The sequence below is a fragment of the Rhineura floridana genome, chromosome 15 (assembly GCF_030035675.1).
Source record: "Rhineura floridana isolate rRhiFlo1 chromosome 15, rRhiFlo1.hap2, whole genome shotgun sequence".
Taxonomy (NCBI): Eukaryota; Metazoa; Chordata; class Lepidosauria; order Squamata; family Rhineuridae; genus Rhineura; species Rhineura floridana.
This window is the reverse complement of record NC_084494.1, coordinates 33,795,854-33,814,972: the sequence shown is the minus strand read 5'-3', so window position 1 is coordinate 33,814,972 and position 19,119 is coordinate 33,795,854. Positions and strand designations below refer to the sequence as shown.

Here is a 19,119-nt window from a genome sequence, read left to right as displayed (position 1 = left end):
CCAATGGTCACAGATGGTAGGAGCAGAACTTGGAAAAGCTATTTTTTTGAACTACAGCTCCCATCAGCCCAATCCAGTGGCCATGCTGGCTGAGGCTGATGGGAGTTGTAGTTCAAAAAAGTAAATTTTCCCAGCTCTGGATAGGAGTTGTAATCCAACAATATCTGGAGTGCCACAGGTTCCCCCACCCTTGGCCTAAATCCTACATTACATCAATTACATTACATCAATGAAGTTTTGCTTCAAACCATTCCATTGGCTCAAGGAACCATGGAACTTTTAACAGAGAACTTTCAGCACAAGGCTACAGCTTGTGCAACACCCCTCCACCCGATCACCTGTCCCACTGCCTTCTGGTGAGCAGCAGAAAGAGGAATGATCTTTGAACAGGCATTTGGACTGGAGAAGCTGAAGCTATGGGTCGTCGCTACCTCTGTACCATCTTTTGTTTTTAGCCTTTTCTTTCTTTCGGTTGAATTTTAAATGGTTTTATTATGCTAGCGTTATCTATTTATTTCACTTATTTATATCCTGCCTCTCAGGACACAAATCTTTCCAAGTTGGTTTACGCAAGTAAGGTCACATTAAACTGTCACATACACACCACAAAGAACAACATGAACATATAAAATGTTGCCAGAATCCTTCCTGCAGGGCAGTTGATGGTAGAATGGCCCAGTGGAGGGTGAAGGGGATTGTCCAGCTGAGGCAAGTCTTGTTGTCTCTACCTGGGTCCCTATCGATCTTAATGGTCTCCCACTAGAAATGGTTTAGCAACAACAATAAATAAATAATAACAATTTGCAGGATTCTTTGGGGAAATTCATCATTGGATGCTGGTCCATTAGGTGAATGAGACACTCCCCCCTCACAACCTCAGTCAGCCCCCACCTGCCTCCCCCGGGCACCTGGTTGGCCACTGTGAGAACAGGATGCTGGACTAGATGGGCCACTGGCCTGATCCAGCAGGCTCTTCTTATGTCCTTATGCCTGCCTTCTTACTTACAACTAATGTCCTTTTCCTTAGTCTCAATGTTGCACTCACCAAACTCAGCAAGGAGGAAGATGTGGGCTAACCTAGAATTAGTTGACTCTGCCTGTCATTGGCTGTGGTCGTGCCTATCATTACCTCTGGGTCCACCTAGTGTTAGCCTCCTGCCTTACACCCTGCCAGTCCCAATGGACACCACCCCACCTGGAAGCCACGCCAGTTACATCAGTTTGAAATTGGCTCCAAACTAATTTCAGATTTGTTGCGTGGATGTGTCTGGTAGACTCTTGTGTCGCATCCTTTAATGCCAAGAGAAACTGAGTGTCTGTGGTGGGGGTGGGGGGCAGCTAGGAATGGAAGCATCGGTCAGTTTTGGTTCTCTCCATTCTCATTTTTCCAATCCTAAATCCAGTTTGTCACATTTCTGCAGCAATTTGTGAATTCTTGTTTTAAAAAATCCCCCGAAAGTTCTTCAGCATTTTAGCGTGCCCTTCTCCTCACACACACATTTCTCGGGGCGCACTAGGCCACCATCAAGTGGGTTACTATCCACCAATTGCTTGAAGAGGCAGAACTCCAGGTAACTTCTGGGAAACTCCCCCCCCCGGAGCCTTTGTTTTTCTGCCCCACTTAAACCAGTAGAAAGTTTTGCTGAAGCTCTTCCGGCCTTTTGAATCTTTGGAAGGTTGTGAGGGAGTCCCAAATAAAGTGTGGGAGTGTGACTGCATGGTCATTGGGGTAAAGGGTGTGCGTTTCTGCACGGTGTTGCTCTGAGTATTTTTTACTGTTGTTTTTCCTTGTACCACCCCTTATCTCTGCTGGAGTTTCTGCGGTGTGATTTTTTGTAGGCTATTTTAACTCACATTTCTGCGAGCAGTTTCCCCTAACATAATGCATTTTTGTATGTCGTTTTCACGAATATATTCATTTTTATGCATACTTTCCGCTAATATATGAATTTCTCAAACCTTGTTGGGTTGGGGAACTGCATCGCAAAATTCAGATAAGTGCGAATTTTGAAGTGTGGCTGTGTTTCAGTTCTCATATTGTTTTGGAAAGTGCAAATTTGATAGATTCAGCTTTAAAAGCAAACTTGAATTTCTCCCCATTCCGAGCAGGGCGGGGGGCCTTTTCCAACCTGAGGGCCGCAATTCCTCATGGGTAACCTTTGGTGGGTGGGGGCACATACCTGTGGTGGGCTGGGCCAGAGGCAGGAAGTGGCCTCAAAAAGTGGGTTACAATGGATGTAACTGTTGCCTTTGTACAGTGGGCTATATTCTAGCAACGATGCAGAAGTCAGAGGCTTCTCCACCCTCACACCCATCTCTCTACCCAGGCAAGCCAGAGGCATGATCTCAGTGCAAGGCCACAGACCAGCCAAGCTAAAAGACATGGGGAGGGTGCAGAGCAGGCCAGTGAGGGGTGTGACCTGAGTCCTAAGGGCCAGACAGTGAAGCTTGGAGGGCCATATTTGGCCACCAGGCCTGAGGTTCCCCACTCTTGGTCTGTGGTCATCCAATGAAGCTGAATGTTGGAAGATTCAGGACAGACAAAAGGAAGCCGTTCTTCACGCAGCACATAGACCATGGGATTCGCGCCCACAAGAGGCAGCGATGGCCGCCAACTTGAATGGCTTTAAAAGAGGACCAGACCAATTCATGGAGGAGAAGGCTATCAATGGCTACTGGCCATAATGGCTATGCTCTACTTCAGGGGTTCCCAAAGTGTCATTCACGAACCACCAGTGGTCAACGGAGTTCGTTCAGGTGGTCCGCAGCAGGTCTGTGAGGAGCAGTGGGTGCAGCCGCTGTGAACAGCAGGCACAGCAGCTGCTCTGTCATTCTTAGAGCCCAGAGGTCCACCTGAAAGGTGAGCGGGGCGGTCTGGAAATGACGGGGGAAAGAGGTGCTTGGAAGGAGTGGAGAGGATTAGCAGCAACGTTAAAGGCAGGCTAGAATTAAGAAGTTTTAAACTTGAATCAACAAAATTCATACAGCACCTGGCACAGTGCATTACAATTGCTACAGCAGGCCAGAAAAGCATTAAGGGGCCTGCCGACACCCTCAGCGATTTTCAAGTGGGCCATGGGGGGGGGGGAATGGGAGCAAATGTTCCACCTCCACAGTCAGAAGCAGTGTGCTTCTGAATACCAGCTGCTGGAAACTGCAGGAGGAGAGAGTGCTGTAGTCCTCAGATCCTGCTTATGGGGTCCCCATGGGCCTCTGGTTGGCCACTGTGAGAGCAGGATGCTGGACTAGATGGGCCACTGGCCTGATCCAGTAGCCAGGCTCTTCTTAGATTCTTATCTTTTAAAATCCAGCCATGGATGTTGTGAATTTTCAAGAAAAGGGGGCTGGAAATATGAGCTGCCCCCTCTTGAATAGAGTAGCTCCAATTAAAGTCAGGCAACCCCTCCTCCTTTGCGCTTGCCTAAATTCGGGCTTGCACTCTGCAACGCCTAGCCGGCATGAAAAGGATGGTTCCTGCAGAGGCATTATTTCTCCTGGAGTTAAGAGGACGAGGAGCATATTGGAACATTTACACAACAAATGGCAAACTAGTTTGCATCTGGGGATCGCGGAAGCATGCGAGTCCCCCAAACCTCTAGCTACAATTAAAGGGGAGGCTCCCACGTGCCACCTGTTACTCCTCTCCCCTTCCTGACGACCTAGGGGTAAAGGTGAGGGGCTGGTAACATGGAGGTGGTTAAATCTAGCCGCTTCAAACATTCCACTGAAAACTAAGACAAAACAAAACACAAAACCCTCCTTGAGTTTGAGAACCCTGGAACAGCTGTATTAATTCTGAGGCCAACCCTGCAGTGCGAACCCATCCCTCATGCTTGAATGAGGGATTTGCATAAATGATAAGGCACGTGGACCATACATTGTTAAAATGAGAGAAGGCTAGGAAGGGCTCACAATCAAATTGGCCTTAATAATGGTCGATGTTTCAGGGCTGCTGTCTAGGGTCTGATGTTGCTGATTCCTATCCCTGCCGCCATTTTCTGCTGCTGCGGGCTAAGTTAGGGCACCCCAGGCTCCCTACTTGCAGCCGCTCTTGAATTGACAAGTGGGCGGCTTTCTAGCACTGGGCATCTTTCCATGCCCCCCAACCAGGCCCTCTCCCTTTCCCCTCCTTGGCTTGCCATCACCGCACTACCAGGCAATTAGGCAGGGCATCTCCCTGGTTAGTTAAACAAAGGCGAGTTAATGAGCGCTGGCCAATTAGTGGCTAATTGAAGGAGCTATAAAGCTATTAGAGGCTGGTGAAGGGTAATCAATTCTAGCCAATTACCCTGAACGCATTGGCAGGGAGTGAGGTGGGAGGGGAGGGGAGGGGGCTTCCAGAGCTAAGCAGCTACGGCTACGTTTATGCCTTGCCCGGCTCAAATGGGCTGGTGAGCGGGGGCCGAGGGGCGGAAGTTGAAATGTGGAAATCTGAGTCTTTGCCACTTCAGGCTTTGGACTGCCCCATGTGATATCTAATGTGGTGGTGGTGAAGCGCTTTGCGGATACCATGGACCGCGAAAAAGACAAATAATTGGGTGTTAGAACAAATTAAACCAGAACTATCACTAGAAGCTAAAGAGATGAAGCTGAGGCTATCATACTTTGGACACATAATGAGAAGACCTGATTCACTAGAAGAGACAATAATGCTGGGAAAAACAGAAGGGAGTAGAAAAAGAGGAAGGACAAACAAGAGATGGATTGATTCCATAAAGGAAGCCACAGACCTGAATTTACAAGATCTGAACAGGATGTCGTAACTGACTTGAAGGCATATAACAACAACAACAATTGCTTCTTACATTTTAATGCCATCCTTCCACCAAGGAGTGGCACATATGTGATTCTCTCTCTCTCTCTCTCTCTCTCTCTCTCTCTCTCTCTCTCTCTCTCCTTAGTCCTTAGAACAAATATGTGAGGTAGGTTCAGCTGAGAGATAGTGTCTGGCCCAAGGTCATCCAATGAACCAAGTCAGGCCTTCCCAGTCCTAATTTGATGCTTTAACCACTACACCACAGTTGGGGAGACTGTTTCAGCCTGAAGGCCGCATTCTCTCTTGGATAACCTTCCAGGGGTCACACACAAGGCTGGAACTAGGAACAGAAGGATGTGTCAATTTTGGTTCTCTCAGTGTCTCATTTTTCCAATCTTAAATTCAGTTCTGCAGCAATTTGCAATTTTTTTAAAAAAAGCAAAATCCTTGAGAAAATCCTTCAGTGTGTAGTACAAATTTCTCCTAACACACACATTTTTGCATGCAGTTTTGACTGATGTACACAAGCGATTTCTCCTTATATAATGCATTTTGGTATGCTATTTTTTTTTACTAATTTTATGCACACTTTCCCCCTAATATATGCATTATTAAAAACCATTCTTTGATTAGAGAACTACGTCACAAAATTCAGATAAGTGTACATTTCAAAGGATGGCTGCATCCTCCGGAAAGTGCAAATTTGATAGATTTGCCTTTAAATGCAAACTGAATCGAATCTCTTCCCCCATTCCTAACTGGAACCAAACTGGAGTGGGTCCAGATGCAAAGTGGGTGCGGTCTGTTGCAAAAGAGGGAGGAGCAATGGATGTGACTCACACCTGTGTACAGTAGACTGCATTCTAGAAGCACAAAACTCAGAGGTTTCTATGACCTTTTTGCATTTGGCCCACAGGCTTGAAGGTTCCCCAGCCCTGAACTACACCAGACTTGGATGCGTGTTTGAGCAAGAGAGACATATATTGTCTGCACTCAGACACATGATGCACCCCTTTTTTAGAGCCCAACCATCCAGCGGCTGAAGGCGGGTGTTTGGGCCTCCGCACGCTGCATTTCCCCTTATTTATTTATTAATCACTCAAGGCAGCAAACAGAGTCCCCAGGAAGTCTCTCATCCAGGCAGTGACCAGACCTCACCCCTGCTTAACTTCACTATTGGTTGCTGCATCCTGTGCATTTAGCCACAAGTCTTTTTATTCATTCCTGAGATTTATGCGCCACATTTCAGGGCAAACCCTCCTAAGATATGTCCTCTCTGAACAGCTGATCATCCAAAATCAATAACACTACAATACAGAACTAAAAACATTTTTAAAAAGAATAATAAACATTTACAGCATTAAAATGGAAGCAGTTAAACAACAATACTGGGTGCCATGTTTTAAACACGAGCTTGAAATAAATAAATATAACATTTCTGCAGGGATGGGCAAGTGGAGGCCCTTCAAGATGATCTTGGGCTACAATTCCCATCACCCCCTGGCCATTGGCTGTTTTTCCTCTCCAAAAAAATTAATTTTATTGCTCAAAAAGAAAAATAACGCAATGCCATTGTTTATCTCAATGCAATACAGCCAACATAAGAATCTTAATAAAATCATTAACACAAATAGCAGATGGTGTATGTTACTGGGGCTGATGAGAGTTGCAGTCCGACAGCATCTGGACAGCACCATGTTGGCTAACCCAACAGTTTCCCTTAGCCCTGGTTTTCAGGGTCTATTTGAAAATCAGCAAAATAGGGGCCATGCCCAGGGAGAGAGTGCCACAGATGTGGGGTCATCAGCACCGAAAAGGCCCTGTCTACATGGGAAGATACAAAGTAGATTCATTTGGGTTGGGAGCTAAGCCTACTCTCTCCCTCCTCGCAGTCACAGGTGCTGAAAATCAAGCCTGCCCCTCTCCGGCTTCTGTTTCCTGATTGCGCGGGACTGCGATGGAATGCAGGGAAATCCAAAAACAGCAATGCTATCGGTTATAGAAGCCTTTGCCAACGTGGTGTCCTCTAGCTGTTTTGGCCGACTCCCATCAGCCCCAGCCACTATGGCCATTGGGCCAAGGATGTTGGGGGTTGTAGTCCACAACTTTGGAAAGACACTCTGTTGGCTATCCCTGATGTAGATTATATTGGCTCGGCAGCACCCCCGCAAAGGACGTATGACAATGGAAGCAGGAGCACCGTAATTAATACAGAGTGAATGGGAATGATGGTGGCCTCATTCTCCTCATCAAAGGCAAATGCCTTTATGTATTGCCATGTGAGTTATTCAGGAAAGCATATCATCCACATTTACTACACTGCGGGCTTAAACTGGTTTAATAATCATTTCCTCTTGACAGGGAACACTGGGAACTATAGTTGTGTAAAGGGGAGGCATGGGAAACTTCTAACACCTACACTTCCCAGTCTCCTTTGTTTGGGAGAAACCATGCCAGTTAAAACAGATGAAAAACTATGTACATTTTTAAAGCTGAGGTTTTATTTTCTTTTACATGCAAGAATCCCCCACAAAGATGATAAGTTTTAATTGTTTGTCAGGATATTCCAAAGCATGTGCAAAACAGGAACAGAGGTGTACCAGTTCAATAGGGAAGAAGGACGCATGTGTGAAAGATACTGATCTCCATGGCGCTGGCTCCAAAAGGAAGCCCCCAAGTGGGTCAGAAGCTCAAGGCAGGTGGTGACCTTGTTTTCAAAACCTGTGAGAGGCTCCACCAGGGTTTCAGATTTGCCTCGTGGCAATTGCCCTGCTCCCCGTGACCTGGGAGGCCGAGCGGGACCTTTGCTCATCTGTCACCGAGCTGTCAGAGTGGGGGCCCTGTGGAGGTCCCGCTGTGACTTGTGGGCAAGGACCCAGCTCATCCATCATTTGGACTGGCATCTAAAAGGCGAGACCAGGTGGGTGAGGGGACAGTTGTCAAGACCCCACCCAATGTGGGGAAAGGGGAGCTTTGTCAATTGGAACATCTGCTTGGGAAAAGAAAGGGATATTGTGTTGCGACAGGCATGGAAAAGGTAGGTGACCCCCAAAGCGAGGGATTTGGACTCCTCCTGCGATCTGTTCCTATATCTAGTGGGAACAGAAGAGGAAGAGAAGTTGGCAAAAAGAAGGAGTCTGAGATGAAAGCAAAAGGCGGTGATGTCCAGTTTATACTGTTGGCAGAATCAAATGGAAAAGCTTTTTTTCTGGGCTGCTTGAAGATGTTGTTGCTGATGATTGCATGTCTAAATACTCAATGGGGTAGGGAAATGGAACCTAACTCCCTGCATGTAGAATACTAGCACTTCAAGGAGAAGGGCTCAGCCTAACATTCCCCAACTTACTTTTTTCCATTTTTTTTTACTCTGCAGGCAGGGCTGGTGTTAGCACCTGGCATCCTTGGGCATTTGCTAGGTCCCCAGTGTGCTGGCAGTACCCACTACTGATGCCTGCTGTGGGCCCCTTTTTTAAAAAAAAATCCGATTGGGGAAGTCTGGGTCTATTTTAATTTTCCACAAAACCCTTCCAATGCAGCACTGTTCCAGGGCATTGAATTCAAATAGTAGCTAGGGTAGCTTTCCCCAACCTGATGCCCTGAGTTGGAGTCCAATAATATACAGAGGGCACCAGGTTGGGGAAGGCTGGGATAGATCCATCTCCCTGGCAATGCTCAGCATGCCAGTGCTGCTATCATTACTGATGCCCACTGCTATGCACTGCCACCAGGTAAACCTCCCAGGGCCCACTGAAAGAGAAGAGGGCACACAAGAGTGGACTGGCCCTGTGTGCTGGGAGTTTTTCCTGTGGTGCAGTATTCAAATATTTAACACCACCCTTAGCTCTGCAACCCCAGGTGGTATGATCCATGAAAAAGCTTTGCCACTAGTTTCTCCTAATCATGTAAGCTGGGCCTTGGACAGGCAGTGAGGGAAATGTTAAAGTGGCAAGGAGCCACAGAGGCGATGATTGCTGAAGTCTGCCTGTTGATGTAAAATAACCAGCAGAATCTTTGGCCGCCAGACTCTAGACAAGATTCTCAAGGGGTGGGGAATTGCAAAGTGTGATGAATCTTTAGCCGCAAGACTCTAATCCACATAAAGGTTCTCAAGGTCTGGAGAATTACAAAACCCGTTGAATCTTTGGCCCCAAGAAGCTAGTCCACATCAAGATTCTCAAGGGAAAAGGAAGTGCAAAGCTTCTGGAATCTTTGGCCACAAGACTCTAGCCTTCAGCAAGATTCTCAAGTGGTGGGGAATTGCAAAGGTTATTCATAAGAAACATTCAGCAATCTCTAGATTCTCATGTAATGTTGTGATTTAAGCATCGTGTGGATTCCTGATTTCTGGAAGGTGCTTGGATATAGGACCAGCATCTTCCAGGGTCTCGGGCATCTTACACCCCTTACTTTTTGGGAAGCCATGTCCCAGCAGAGTCCCTGTGTCTCCAGCATCCTGTGAGCCAATCAGCATGGAAAAGGTGTTAGCCCCGAGAAGCGTCTTCTAAAGCAGTGTTCAAGCCTGGCCAGATTACTCTAGAATCTTAAACGGTTGTATAACCTAAAAAGGGGTGTAGCTGTGACTATTATGAAGGGACCCTGCACTTCTGAAAGTGGATGCTGCACTCCTGGTGTCAAAGGGTCAGCATAGTCAGGCATTTGCCAAAGGCCCACACCCAACTGGCAAGAGTCCCTTTGGGCCTGCTGAAGTGAGAAGGTAAATGCACAGAGTGAAGAGGAGGCATGGTGTCTTGTTGTCCGAGAGCCCCCCAAAACCTGGAGCTGCCACTGGCAGGAAGGACGGCCCTGCTGTCCCCACAGGTCTCTGTCCCCCGACCCCCACCTTGCGCACACAGATGTTGTTCCACTGGCTCTCTCCCCCCCCCAACCTGGCCAAAGTTTCCCCTCCTGTGCCGGAGGTAGCGCGGCAGATCTAAGAAGAAGCTGTACTGTTGACAGGGAGGAGAGGGCAGAAAGAATTCTTCAAGCCAGATGTTCTTGTCCAGAGAAGCCATAAGTGGCCAAAATGGTTCCCAGAAGCAGCTGTGCCGAGAGGTCGCTGTGGATTGACCTGCAGCAGAGAGGGTGGGGGGAGAATCAGAGCAAGTCTGCAGAGGCTTCCTGCCTGAAACGAAAAATCACAGCTACCGTCAGGGATCTGCAAACATTCCCGTAGTCTGAAGCTTTGTGTAGTTAGGTCCACTGGCTGGGTGAATGTGTCAACTATGGGACAGGCAGGAACTCAACAGGGGAAGCAGAGCATTGCAGTGATAGTGGAAGCTTTGCCTGTTGAGTTTATGCTTGTCACGGAGCTTTAAGAGGACAGGAGCTTTGCCTGAAAGAGAGCCAAAGTAGTGCAGGAGGAGGGCTGTTGTGCTTAGACTGGTGAGATCTGGATTCATATCCCGATTCAGCTATGAAGCACCCTGGGTGGTTCAGGGGGCCAGGATCTGTGCCACCCCACACACTTACTGTAATGCTCCCTTCATGTTTGGAAGATTGGGGGGCATCATTAGGGCCCCCTACTCCCTCCCCCACCCACACACCCAGACTTCAAACACTGGAGTGACCTTTCTCTCAGCCTAACCTACCTTGCAGGGTTGTTGTGATGATAATATGAGATAACCCTTATGTCCTGATGAGTTCACTGCAAGAAGGGCGGTGGCTTCAATTACAGTTTAAGAAAACGGTTCAGGAAATCAAGCAGGCTCAGGTCGGCTTTGCTGTCACATCCCCCAATCTCTCTTCTCTTTCCCTGTGCAGCACCCGTATCCCTCCGAGGAACAGAAGAAACAATTAGCTCAGGATACAGGACTGACGATCTTACAAGTGAATAACTGGTAAGGATCTCAACGCCCAGCCCTGAGGATATCCATGTTGTTGAGGGTGTACATTATGTTGACTTTTTAGTTTTAGGTTTTGTTTTTTTTAAATGACTGGACACACACACCCAGGCACACACATCATAGAGGTTTTAATTAATTAATATGTTGTTAAGTTGTTTTAAGAACATAGGAAGAGCGCTGCTGGATCAAACCATCTAAACCAGGGGCAACCGGATGCCTAGATAGGAAGCCCACAAACAGGGCTTGAGTGCAGCTGCCCTCTCCCCACTTGTGATTCCCAGCAACAGTGGACGTAGAGCACAGGCATATTGCCTAGTTTTTTATATAGGCTGGTAGAAATCTGGGATAAAACACCCCTAAAAAGTGAGTAAACTGACAAAGGAAACAAAAAAGGATATAAAGAGAGCACATCGAGTCCCCACCTCATTACATTCGAACCTGGGCTCACCAAATGACATTGATCAGCATGGCATAATTCAACACATGGAAGTTTCTGCCACAAAATGAGGAGTCAGCCACTAGCTTAGATTTTTCATCGTAAGTTAGAGATATCCATGGAGATTATACTCTATCAAGTTGAATCTCAGGTGCTGGGGCCAAATCATAGGGGAGAGGACTGTCATTCCATTCCTTGCATGTGGACTTCCCAGAGTCTTCTGGTGGACCAGAACATTGGTCAAGATGGATCTTTGGCCAGGGAGGAAGACAGTCTTGCATCCATGCTTGGTCTCCTGGGAAACTATTTGTCAGCTAGCTTTTAAATCATTCTGTGTGTGATGGGCATTAAAAACAATCAACATTTTGCTTCAAGGCAACCTCAATTTGTTTGAGAAAAGTGATCTTCTGGAGCAGGGTTAGCCAACGTGGTGCCCTTCGGGTGCTGTTGGACTCCAGATTCCATCTAGATCATCATTTGGCTAAATAGAATATGCACAGCGCTGGGGGTTGCCATCCCCTCCATGCCTTGCTGATGAGTGACCAAAGTTCTCCAACTGGCCCCTGTTGGCAGCAGAATGCTAGTGTTACCAGTTGCTTTCCGAGACCAATTCAAGGTGTTGGTTTTGACCTTTAAAACCCTGTACGGATTCAGCCCAGTCTATCTGAAAGAGCGCCTCCAGCATCATCAATGTTGCCACCCAACAAGATCAGCCTCAAAAGACCTTCATCCCACCAGTTAAAACAGCTAGACTGGTGAGAACTAGGGTGAGGGCTTTTTCAATCGTGGCACCCACTCTGTGGAACTCCCTCCCAAATGACATCCGCCATGCCCCCTCCATGATGAGCTTCCGCCGGACCCTGAAAACCTGGCTCTTCAGGCAGGCCTTTGGGGTGGGTTAATGTTATTGTTGGAATTTTAAGGTTCTAATGTGAATTGTATGTTTTTATGTTGTGCATCACCCAGAGTGGCTGGACAACCAGCCAGATGGGCGAGTAATAAATTTAATAAATAAATAAATAAAATAAAAATAGTGTGGGCTGTGCAAGGGCTGCAGCATAATAGTAGAGCATGAGTTTTTTTATGCCAAAAGACCCAGGTTCAATTCCCAACATCTCCAGGTGGCTGGTGCCAATTGGGACTGGTGGGGCGGAAGTCAGAGAGCCCATCTTCAGGAGGAGGCAGAGCCAATTAATTCTGGTTTTGCCTCCCCCTCCTCCCTGCAAGGTCAACACTGAGACTCAGGAGGAGGAGGGAGCTGCCAGCCTGGGACACCCCCTAGACTTAATGTCAGCAAGGAGATAGGCCGGTGGGGGCTGGCTGAGGGCAGACTGAGCATGGTGGGAGGAAAAGACCCCAGTCCCAAATCCTGGAGGGCCACGGCCAGTTGGTGTTGACTGGGGGTGGAAGGATCCGTCCATTTTGGTTTTCTCTTTCTCATTTTTCCAGTCTTAAAGTCAGTTCTCCAAGTTTCTGCAGGAATTTGCCATTTTTGTTTTTAAAACGTCCCCATGAAAATTCTTCAGCATTTTAGCACGAACTACTCCTGCTAAACACATTTTTGTACTAATCTACACATTTTTGCAAGTAATTTCTCATAATCCATGTTAATATGCTATTATCACTAATATATGCATTTTTATGCAGTCCTATATGCGTTTTTATGCACAGTTTCCCCAAATATAGGCATTTTTGTTAACGTTCTTTGGTTGAAGAACTGCAACGCAAAATTCGGATAAGCACAAATTTTGAAGGATTGCTGTGTTTTGGTTCTCATATTGTTAGAAAGTGCAGATTTGATAAATTTCCCTCTAAATGCAAAGTTAATTTTATCTCTCTCCCATCCCTAGTGTTGACCAGCCTTCCCCAACCTGGTGCCTTCCAGAAGATGTTGGACTACAGTTCTCATTATCTTCACCCATTGGCCATGCTGCCTGGGGCTGATGGGAGTTGTAGTTCAAAACAGCTGGAGGGCACCAAGTTGAGTCAGGCCGTTCTAGACTATAGTGAGCCAGATGGACTCATGGCCTGACTCTGTGCACAAGGCTGGGAGTAAAGAAATTGTATTTCTGAGGCTGAGAGGGGAAGGTATAATCTAAAAACCACACTCTGGTCCTCTTTAACAGGTTGCGTTTGACTCACCCATCTCTTCTCCTGTCTCCTGTAGGTTTATTAATGCCAGGCGGCGCATAGTTCAACCTATGATCGACCAATCAAATCGCACAGGTACGGGGCTCTGCCCTAGAGAGAGGACACATTCCTTTGGTTGGGTTGGGGGCCGGTGGGCGAGTGGCCCACGCAGGCTGGGACCACAAAGATGTGGCAGCTACAGTTTCTTCACTCAGCCTCCCCCAACCTGGTTGCCACTAGATGCTTTGGGCTACAACAGATGGCTGGGGCTGATGGGAGTTGTGGTCCAAAATATCTGGATGCAACCAGGTTGGGGAAGGCTGTTCTTACTGGAAAGGGGGAAAGAGAAGGCAGCCCCATGAACAAAGATAAGGAAAGGAAGAGGTGGAGCCTCCTAAATAAATCTTTATCAATCTGATCTTCTATACATCTTTGGACCTACCCTAAAATTCGCCAACAGTGGAACAATATTATGACACTGAATCAAAAGATTAACAGGATGCCAGCTACCTAGAGACCCTGTTATTATTATTTTATTATTTATTTATTAAATTTATTAGTCGCCCATCTGGCTGGTTTACCAGCCACTCTGGGTGACGTACAACATAAAAACATATAATTCACATTAAAACCTTAAAATTCCAACAATAACACTAAAACCTAACCCGCCCCAAAGGCCTGCCTGAAGAGCCAGGTTTTCAAGGTCCGGCGGAAGCTCATCATGGAGGGGGCATGGCGGATGTCATTTGGGAGGGAGAGAGTGGGTGCCATGATTGAAAAAGCCCTCTCCCTAGCTTTCACCAGTCTAGCTGTTTTAACTGGTGGGACAGAGAGAAGGAACCTTAAAGGAACCTTGTTATATTACCTAAAACTGGGCTTCCCAAACTGTGGTCCATGGGCCATGAATAGTCCACAAGCTTCCTTCAGGTGGTCCACAGCAGAGCTTGGAAAAGTTACTTTTTTGGACTACAACTCCCATCAGCCCACTCCAGTGGCCATGCTGGCAGGGGCTGATGGGAGTTGTAGTTTAAAAAAGTAACTTTTCCAAGCTCTGGTCCACAGTGTGTCTTTGGATTTGTGGTTGAAGGTGGGAGACCCATTGCATTGAATGTTCATCTTCACATTGATTTTTAGTTGCATTTTTAGTGCTTCTTTTATTTCTTAAACTGTATTTTATTGCATTGCAATTTGAATTCTACAGAATTACAATTTTGCTACACCAGGCAGCAAAATCACTAAGTGATTCTCAGCAATTTTCAAGTGGTCCGGGGGGGGGGGAGTTTCGAACCATTGACCTAAAAGATGAACTAGAGAGGACTTTGCATTAAATATTATTAATTGTATCTAGAATGTACAATGCCTTGTACTGAAAGGTTCGGAATATATATGAGGGCTGCTTTTTTAAAAAAAGAAAGAAAATCTTGAGGTTTCTTTTAAAATGGGTCATGAAAGTAGGGGGAGTTTTTGATATAATGTTCCTTTCTTTCGAGCAGGTCAGGGGGCACCATACAGCCCTGATGGGCAGCCAATGGGAGGCTACGTCATGGATGGGCAACAGCACATGACGATCCGCCCCCCAGGTAAATGGAGATGAAAGCCAAGGGAGTCGCAACAGAGGGACGATGAAAAGGCACAATGGGATTGCATGACCATAGGGATGAACAAATCCGTCCATTTTGGTTCCTCACTGTAGTGCTCAGTTTCTCAGCACGAAAATGCTGGCAAGTTTTCAAGAGGGTTTTTTTCATTTAAAAAAATAATCACAAGCTCATACAGAAGTGTGGAGAACTGAACTGAAATCTGGAGACAGGGAGAGAAACCAAAATTGACAGATCCATCCGTCCGTAGCCCTGAGACCAGGTCAGTCTACAGCTGGGGGGCCCCATCAGAGCACACTTTGTTGAGGGCCCTTTTCAAACCAAGAGGGCCCCTGAACTCCCAGTGACTCAGTTCAGTTCAGATTTCAATGTGAACCTATGAAACTCATCCTTTCCAAAACAGCATGCAAATCAAAACAAAGCTACCCTTCAAAATTTGCTCTTGTCTGAATTTGGTGGTGCAGGCCTTCTACCAGATAATGTATACACAAATGTGTATATTAGGGGAAAGTGTGCATAAAAATTCATCCATTAGATTAAATAACATATAAAATATATAGTTTTGAAAAATGTGTATTCCAGGCAATATTGCACACAAACATGTGTATATTAGGAGAAATTGGCACTAAAACTAAAACACTGATGAATTTAGGTGAGTACTTTGTAATTTTTTTAAAAAAAACCTGATATAGAAATGTGGAGAACTGAATCTAAGACTGGAAAAATGGGAAACGGAGAGGAACCCAAACGGGCAGCTTTGTCCATCCCTAGCCCTCACGTATGTGAGGTGGAAATGGGCCAGGCTTCCTCTGTCACAGGAAGACTTTTACAAATGCTGCTTCTCTCCTCTGCTTCCAGGTCCAATGGGGATGGCGATGGGGATGGAAGGGCAGTGGCACTATATGTAAAGCCCTGAATGTGCTGGACAACACGAGATGGGGAAGTGAGTCTCACAGGAGCTTGGGATGGGGGTTCGTGTGGGCTCTTCCTCCGGGAGACACGGGTAGAATGAAGGGCACATGCCGAAGCCAAGTGTGGCATTGCTGAATGGCACCTTTGGGCATGCTGGGGTGCGGGTGGGGGCTGGCTCTTTGAACCCCCATTGGAAATTTCCCATGATGCCCTAGGTCTGTACTGGGACATGGTTCATTGCTACCATCAAGTGTGCTGGGGGGAGGGGGAACCCTCGATCCTGAGATGCCCCTAAAGGAACAGGCTGATCCATTCATAGATCCCTTCAGCCAGTAGCACTGAGCTGATATTTCTCGGAAGACATTTTTCTGAGATACTTCTTTGTCTCACCCCTCTAAAATGGGTGGGGGATCTCAGGCCTGGTGCAGCCCTCCAGGTCCCTCTGCCTGGCCCTCAGGACTTATTTATTTATTATTTGATTTATATCCTGCCCTTCCTCCCAGCAGGAGCCCAGGGCGGCCTTTTTCCAGGCCAAACCCCCTTCCTAGCTGCATCCTCATTGAGTGTTTTTCCCCCCTGGCTAGGATGTGCCCTTGGCCTCTGATCATGCCTCTGAAGGATAGAGAAGGTTAGATGTGTGTAAGGACTGGCCACTTTTGCCTCTGGCCAGCCCACCAGTGGCACGTGGCACCCCAGAAGGGCTGGAAAAAGGTTCCCCCACCCAATTTTCTCCAAATATTCTCCACCATGTTTGTTTGTTTGGTCGGGGATGCTCTTCCTCCCCCCCACCTCAACGGGGCACTGTGAAGGATGCAAAATGGCACTCAGACGGCCAACATAGCTGCTGTAAAGCAAAAGCAAGCAAGCAAAACATTTTAGGGGAAACAAACCAAGCTGGGCTGCTACGGCCAGAGCTTGGAAAAGTTACTTTTTTGAACTACAACGCCCATCAGCCCAATCCAGTGGTCATGCTGGCTGGGGCTGATGGGAGTTGTAGTTCAAAAAAGTAACTTTTCCAAGCTCTGGCTACGGCCACTGCTAAAGATGAATCATCCCCCCTGAGAAACTGTCAGAGGAACTCTCTTCTTCCTGGAGAAATTTGGTGAAATGGTTTCCCCAGTTTCTCTGCCTGCAAATGGTGAAGGATTCCAAGAAGACCTTTTGTGCGCAACTCTAATTCTCCAGGCAGCAACTGGGTCACTCAGTCAGTGTGGTGCAGTGGTTACAGTTTCAGACTAGGACCTGGGAGACCAAGGTTCAAATCCCCCACTTGGCCATGAAGCTCACTCTGGGTGGCCTCGGGCCAGTCATTGTCTCTCAGCCTAACCTACCTCACAGGATAGTTGTGCAAAGAAAATATGGGGTTGGGGGAGAGCTGTGTTTAATATCCTTGAACTCCTTGGAGGAGAGGTGGGATATAAATGCAGTAAGAAATACAACCAATCAAGATCTGAAGTGCAGATGGATGGAGGAAAGCATGAGTAACACTCACTGTCCGCCTCTCCTTTGGCTCTCACAGGTTTCCAGACTAGGCTAAGCGTGCTGGCCAAGACAAACCGTACCAGGTTTCACGGGCAGGAGACTCCCGGCGCATCAGGGCCTGCCTGTGCCCGTGTCCCGACTTCCCAAAACGTGCCACAGACTGTTCTCCCTCTCCCTTCCAGCCACACTGAACGGCCACCATCCGCACTGCCACGCCCGACCAGAGGAAGCGAAACCCACTCACTCCACCCCCACCCCTGGGAAAGGACCAAGCACGGGCGCCATGCCTTCCGATTCTTCTTTGCGTCCCTTCTCTCTCTCACTCCTTTTTGCCAAAAAGAAAAAAAAAGGACCATCCCGACAACACGTAGCCAAAATGTCAATTCAAAATCTCCATTGAGTCGCATCACGTCTGCCAAGATTTAAGGCCCAGTCAATGGATCACAATAAGCAAGCCGGACTTTGATGGAAACGGATCCCCCCTCCAGCATTTAAAAAAGAGGGAGGGGCAGCGAGCAGCACCATTCATCTTTAAGCAAAGATGTGGAGAGAAGGGGTATTAACTTTTGGGGGGTTGGGGGGTTCTGTCCTGTCATTTTCTTCCCCACACGCAGACCGCACGCATGCCTGTCTGCTCCCCGCCACTTTTAAGGGAGGCCAAAGTTAGCTTCAGACGCAGTTGTCTCTTCACAGACTTCTTTTCCAAACGAGAGAATGTTCCAAGCAGGGTTGTGGGGGCTTTGCTGTTGTTGTTTTTTTAACCCTCTTCCCCTCCCTCCCTCCCTTCTGGATGTTTTAATTATTAATTAATTATTGATGTCAATGCTCAGAACGGGGGAAGTAAATTAAAATGTACATTTTGTTTTCATTTTTTTCGGGGTTCTTGTTTTTATGTGCTTTTTTGTTTTTTAAACGGAGAAATAATTCAAGAAAAAGGGGGGGAAACCCCAAAATGAACTAACTTTGAGGTCTGGCGTCATTTGTTCTTTTTGAGTGGTTGTTGTCCAGAGTTATTGAGGCAAAATGTTATTTACCTTCTCCTTGCAATATCAGAAATGCCGGTGGGAGGAGAGGAGGAATAAGCCTCAAAGCAACGGGTTCCACAATTGAAGAACAAGTTGGCGGGGGGGGGCAGCTACTCAAGGATCTTGGAAGCGCTAATGGTGTGCCCTCACTAGGGATGGGTAGAATACCCGCTAAATCAGACTTAGTACCGGATTTCGACTGAATTCGTCAGTCTGTTATCATTTTAGACCGGCACAGATTTCTTGCAGTGAGCCATGTCTATAATCGGCATGGATATTTTTTTTTAAATTCCCCCCCCCAGTTTTACGTAATTATCTTTGTAATTTCATCTAAGCTGATGCATTCATAACAGTGTGTAGGTGTGATAAACAGGAAAAAATAAATCACTGTGATCATTTACATAGGCATTTACATTCAAAATTATGCCATTTTTTTTCGCAACCCCCAAACCCCCCCCCCCAGCAGATTGAATCGGCAAGCACCAAAGCAAGTGCATCAGGATGGAATGGTGGACTATCAGAATACAAGCAGTTCAGAACTAGGCAGCAAATCCCACCCCTAGTCTACATTACACATTTTAGCCTGGTTAGGATGAGTTAGTACTTATCCTCCTCGAAAAACCGAGGATTATGGCACTCTGAAAGGACGAGGAGAGTTTCTGGCATCTCCACACTGCAAACCTAGACCAATTCTGTACCAATATAACTGTCATGGCTTCCCCCAATGGAACCTGGGAGTTATAGTTTGCCATGGATGCAAGAGTTCACTAAAATGACAATTTCCAGAATTCCCTGGGGAGAGAAAATGACTGGGCAATGAGTTTAAATAAGCCTATGGGCAGCCTTCCCCAACGTGGTACCCTCCAGTTGTTTTTGCACTACAGCCCTGAACAACTTGGGTCCAGGATATCTTAAGGACCGCCTGAGCCCTTCTATC

At 46.9% G+C, this 19,119-nt stretch overlaps 1 protein-coding gene across 1 annotated transcript in view; it reads left to right on the top strand.

Annotated features, from left to right (window-relative positions):
• The window catches only part of MEIS3 (Meis homeobox 3), a 55,869-nt gene extending 37,751 nt beyond the window's left edge, over positions 1 to 18,118 (top strand). The window contains exons 8-12 of the mRNA XM_061597759.1: positions 10,517 to 10,593; positions 13,203 to 13,261; positions 14,659 to 14,745; positions 15,622 to 15,706; positions 17,195 to 18,118. Of these exons, the coding sequence (XP_061453743.1) occupies positions 10,517 to 10,593; positions 13,203 to 13,261; positions 14,659 to 14,745; positions 15,622 to 15,671 (273 nt within the window). The 3' untranslated portion in view covers positions 15,672 to 15,706; positions 17,195 to 18,118. The remainder of the gene's footprint in view (positions 1 to 10,516; positions 10,594 to 13,202; positions 13,262 to 14,658; positions 14,746 to 15,621; positions 15,707 to 17,194) is intronic.
• Positions 18,119 to 19,119: the final 1,001 nt, after the last annotated feature.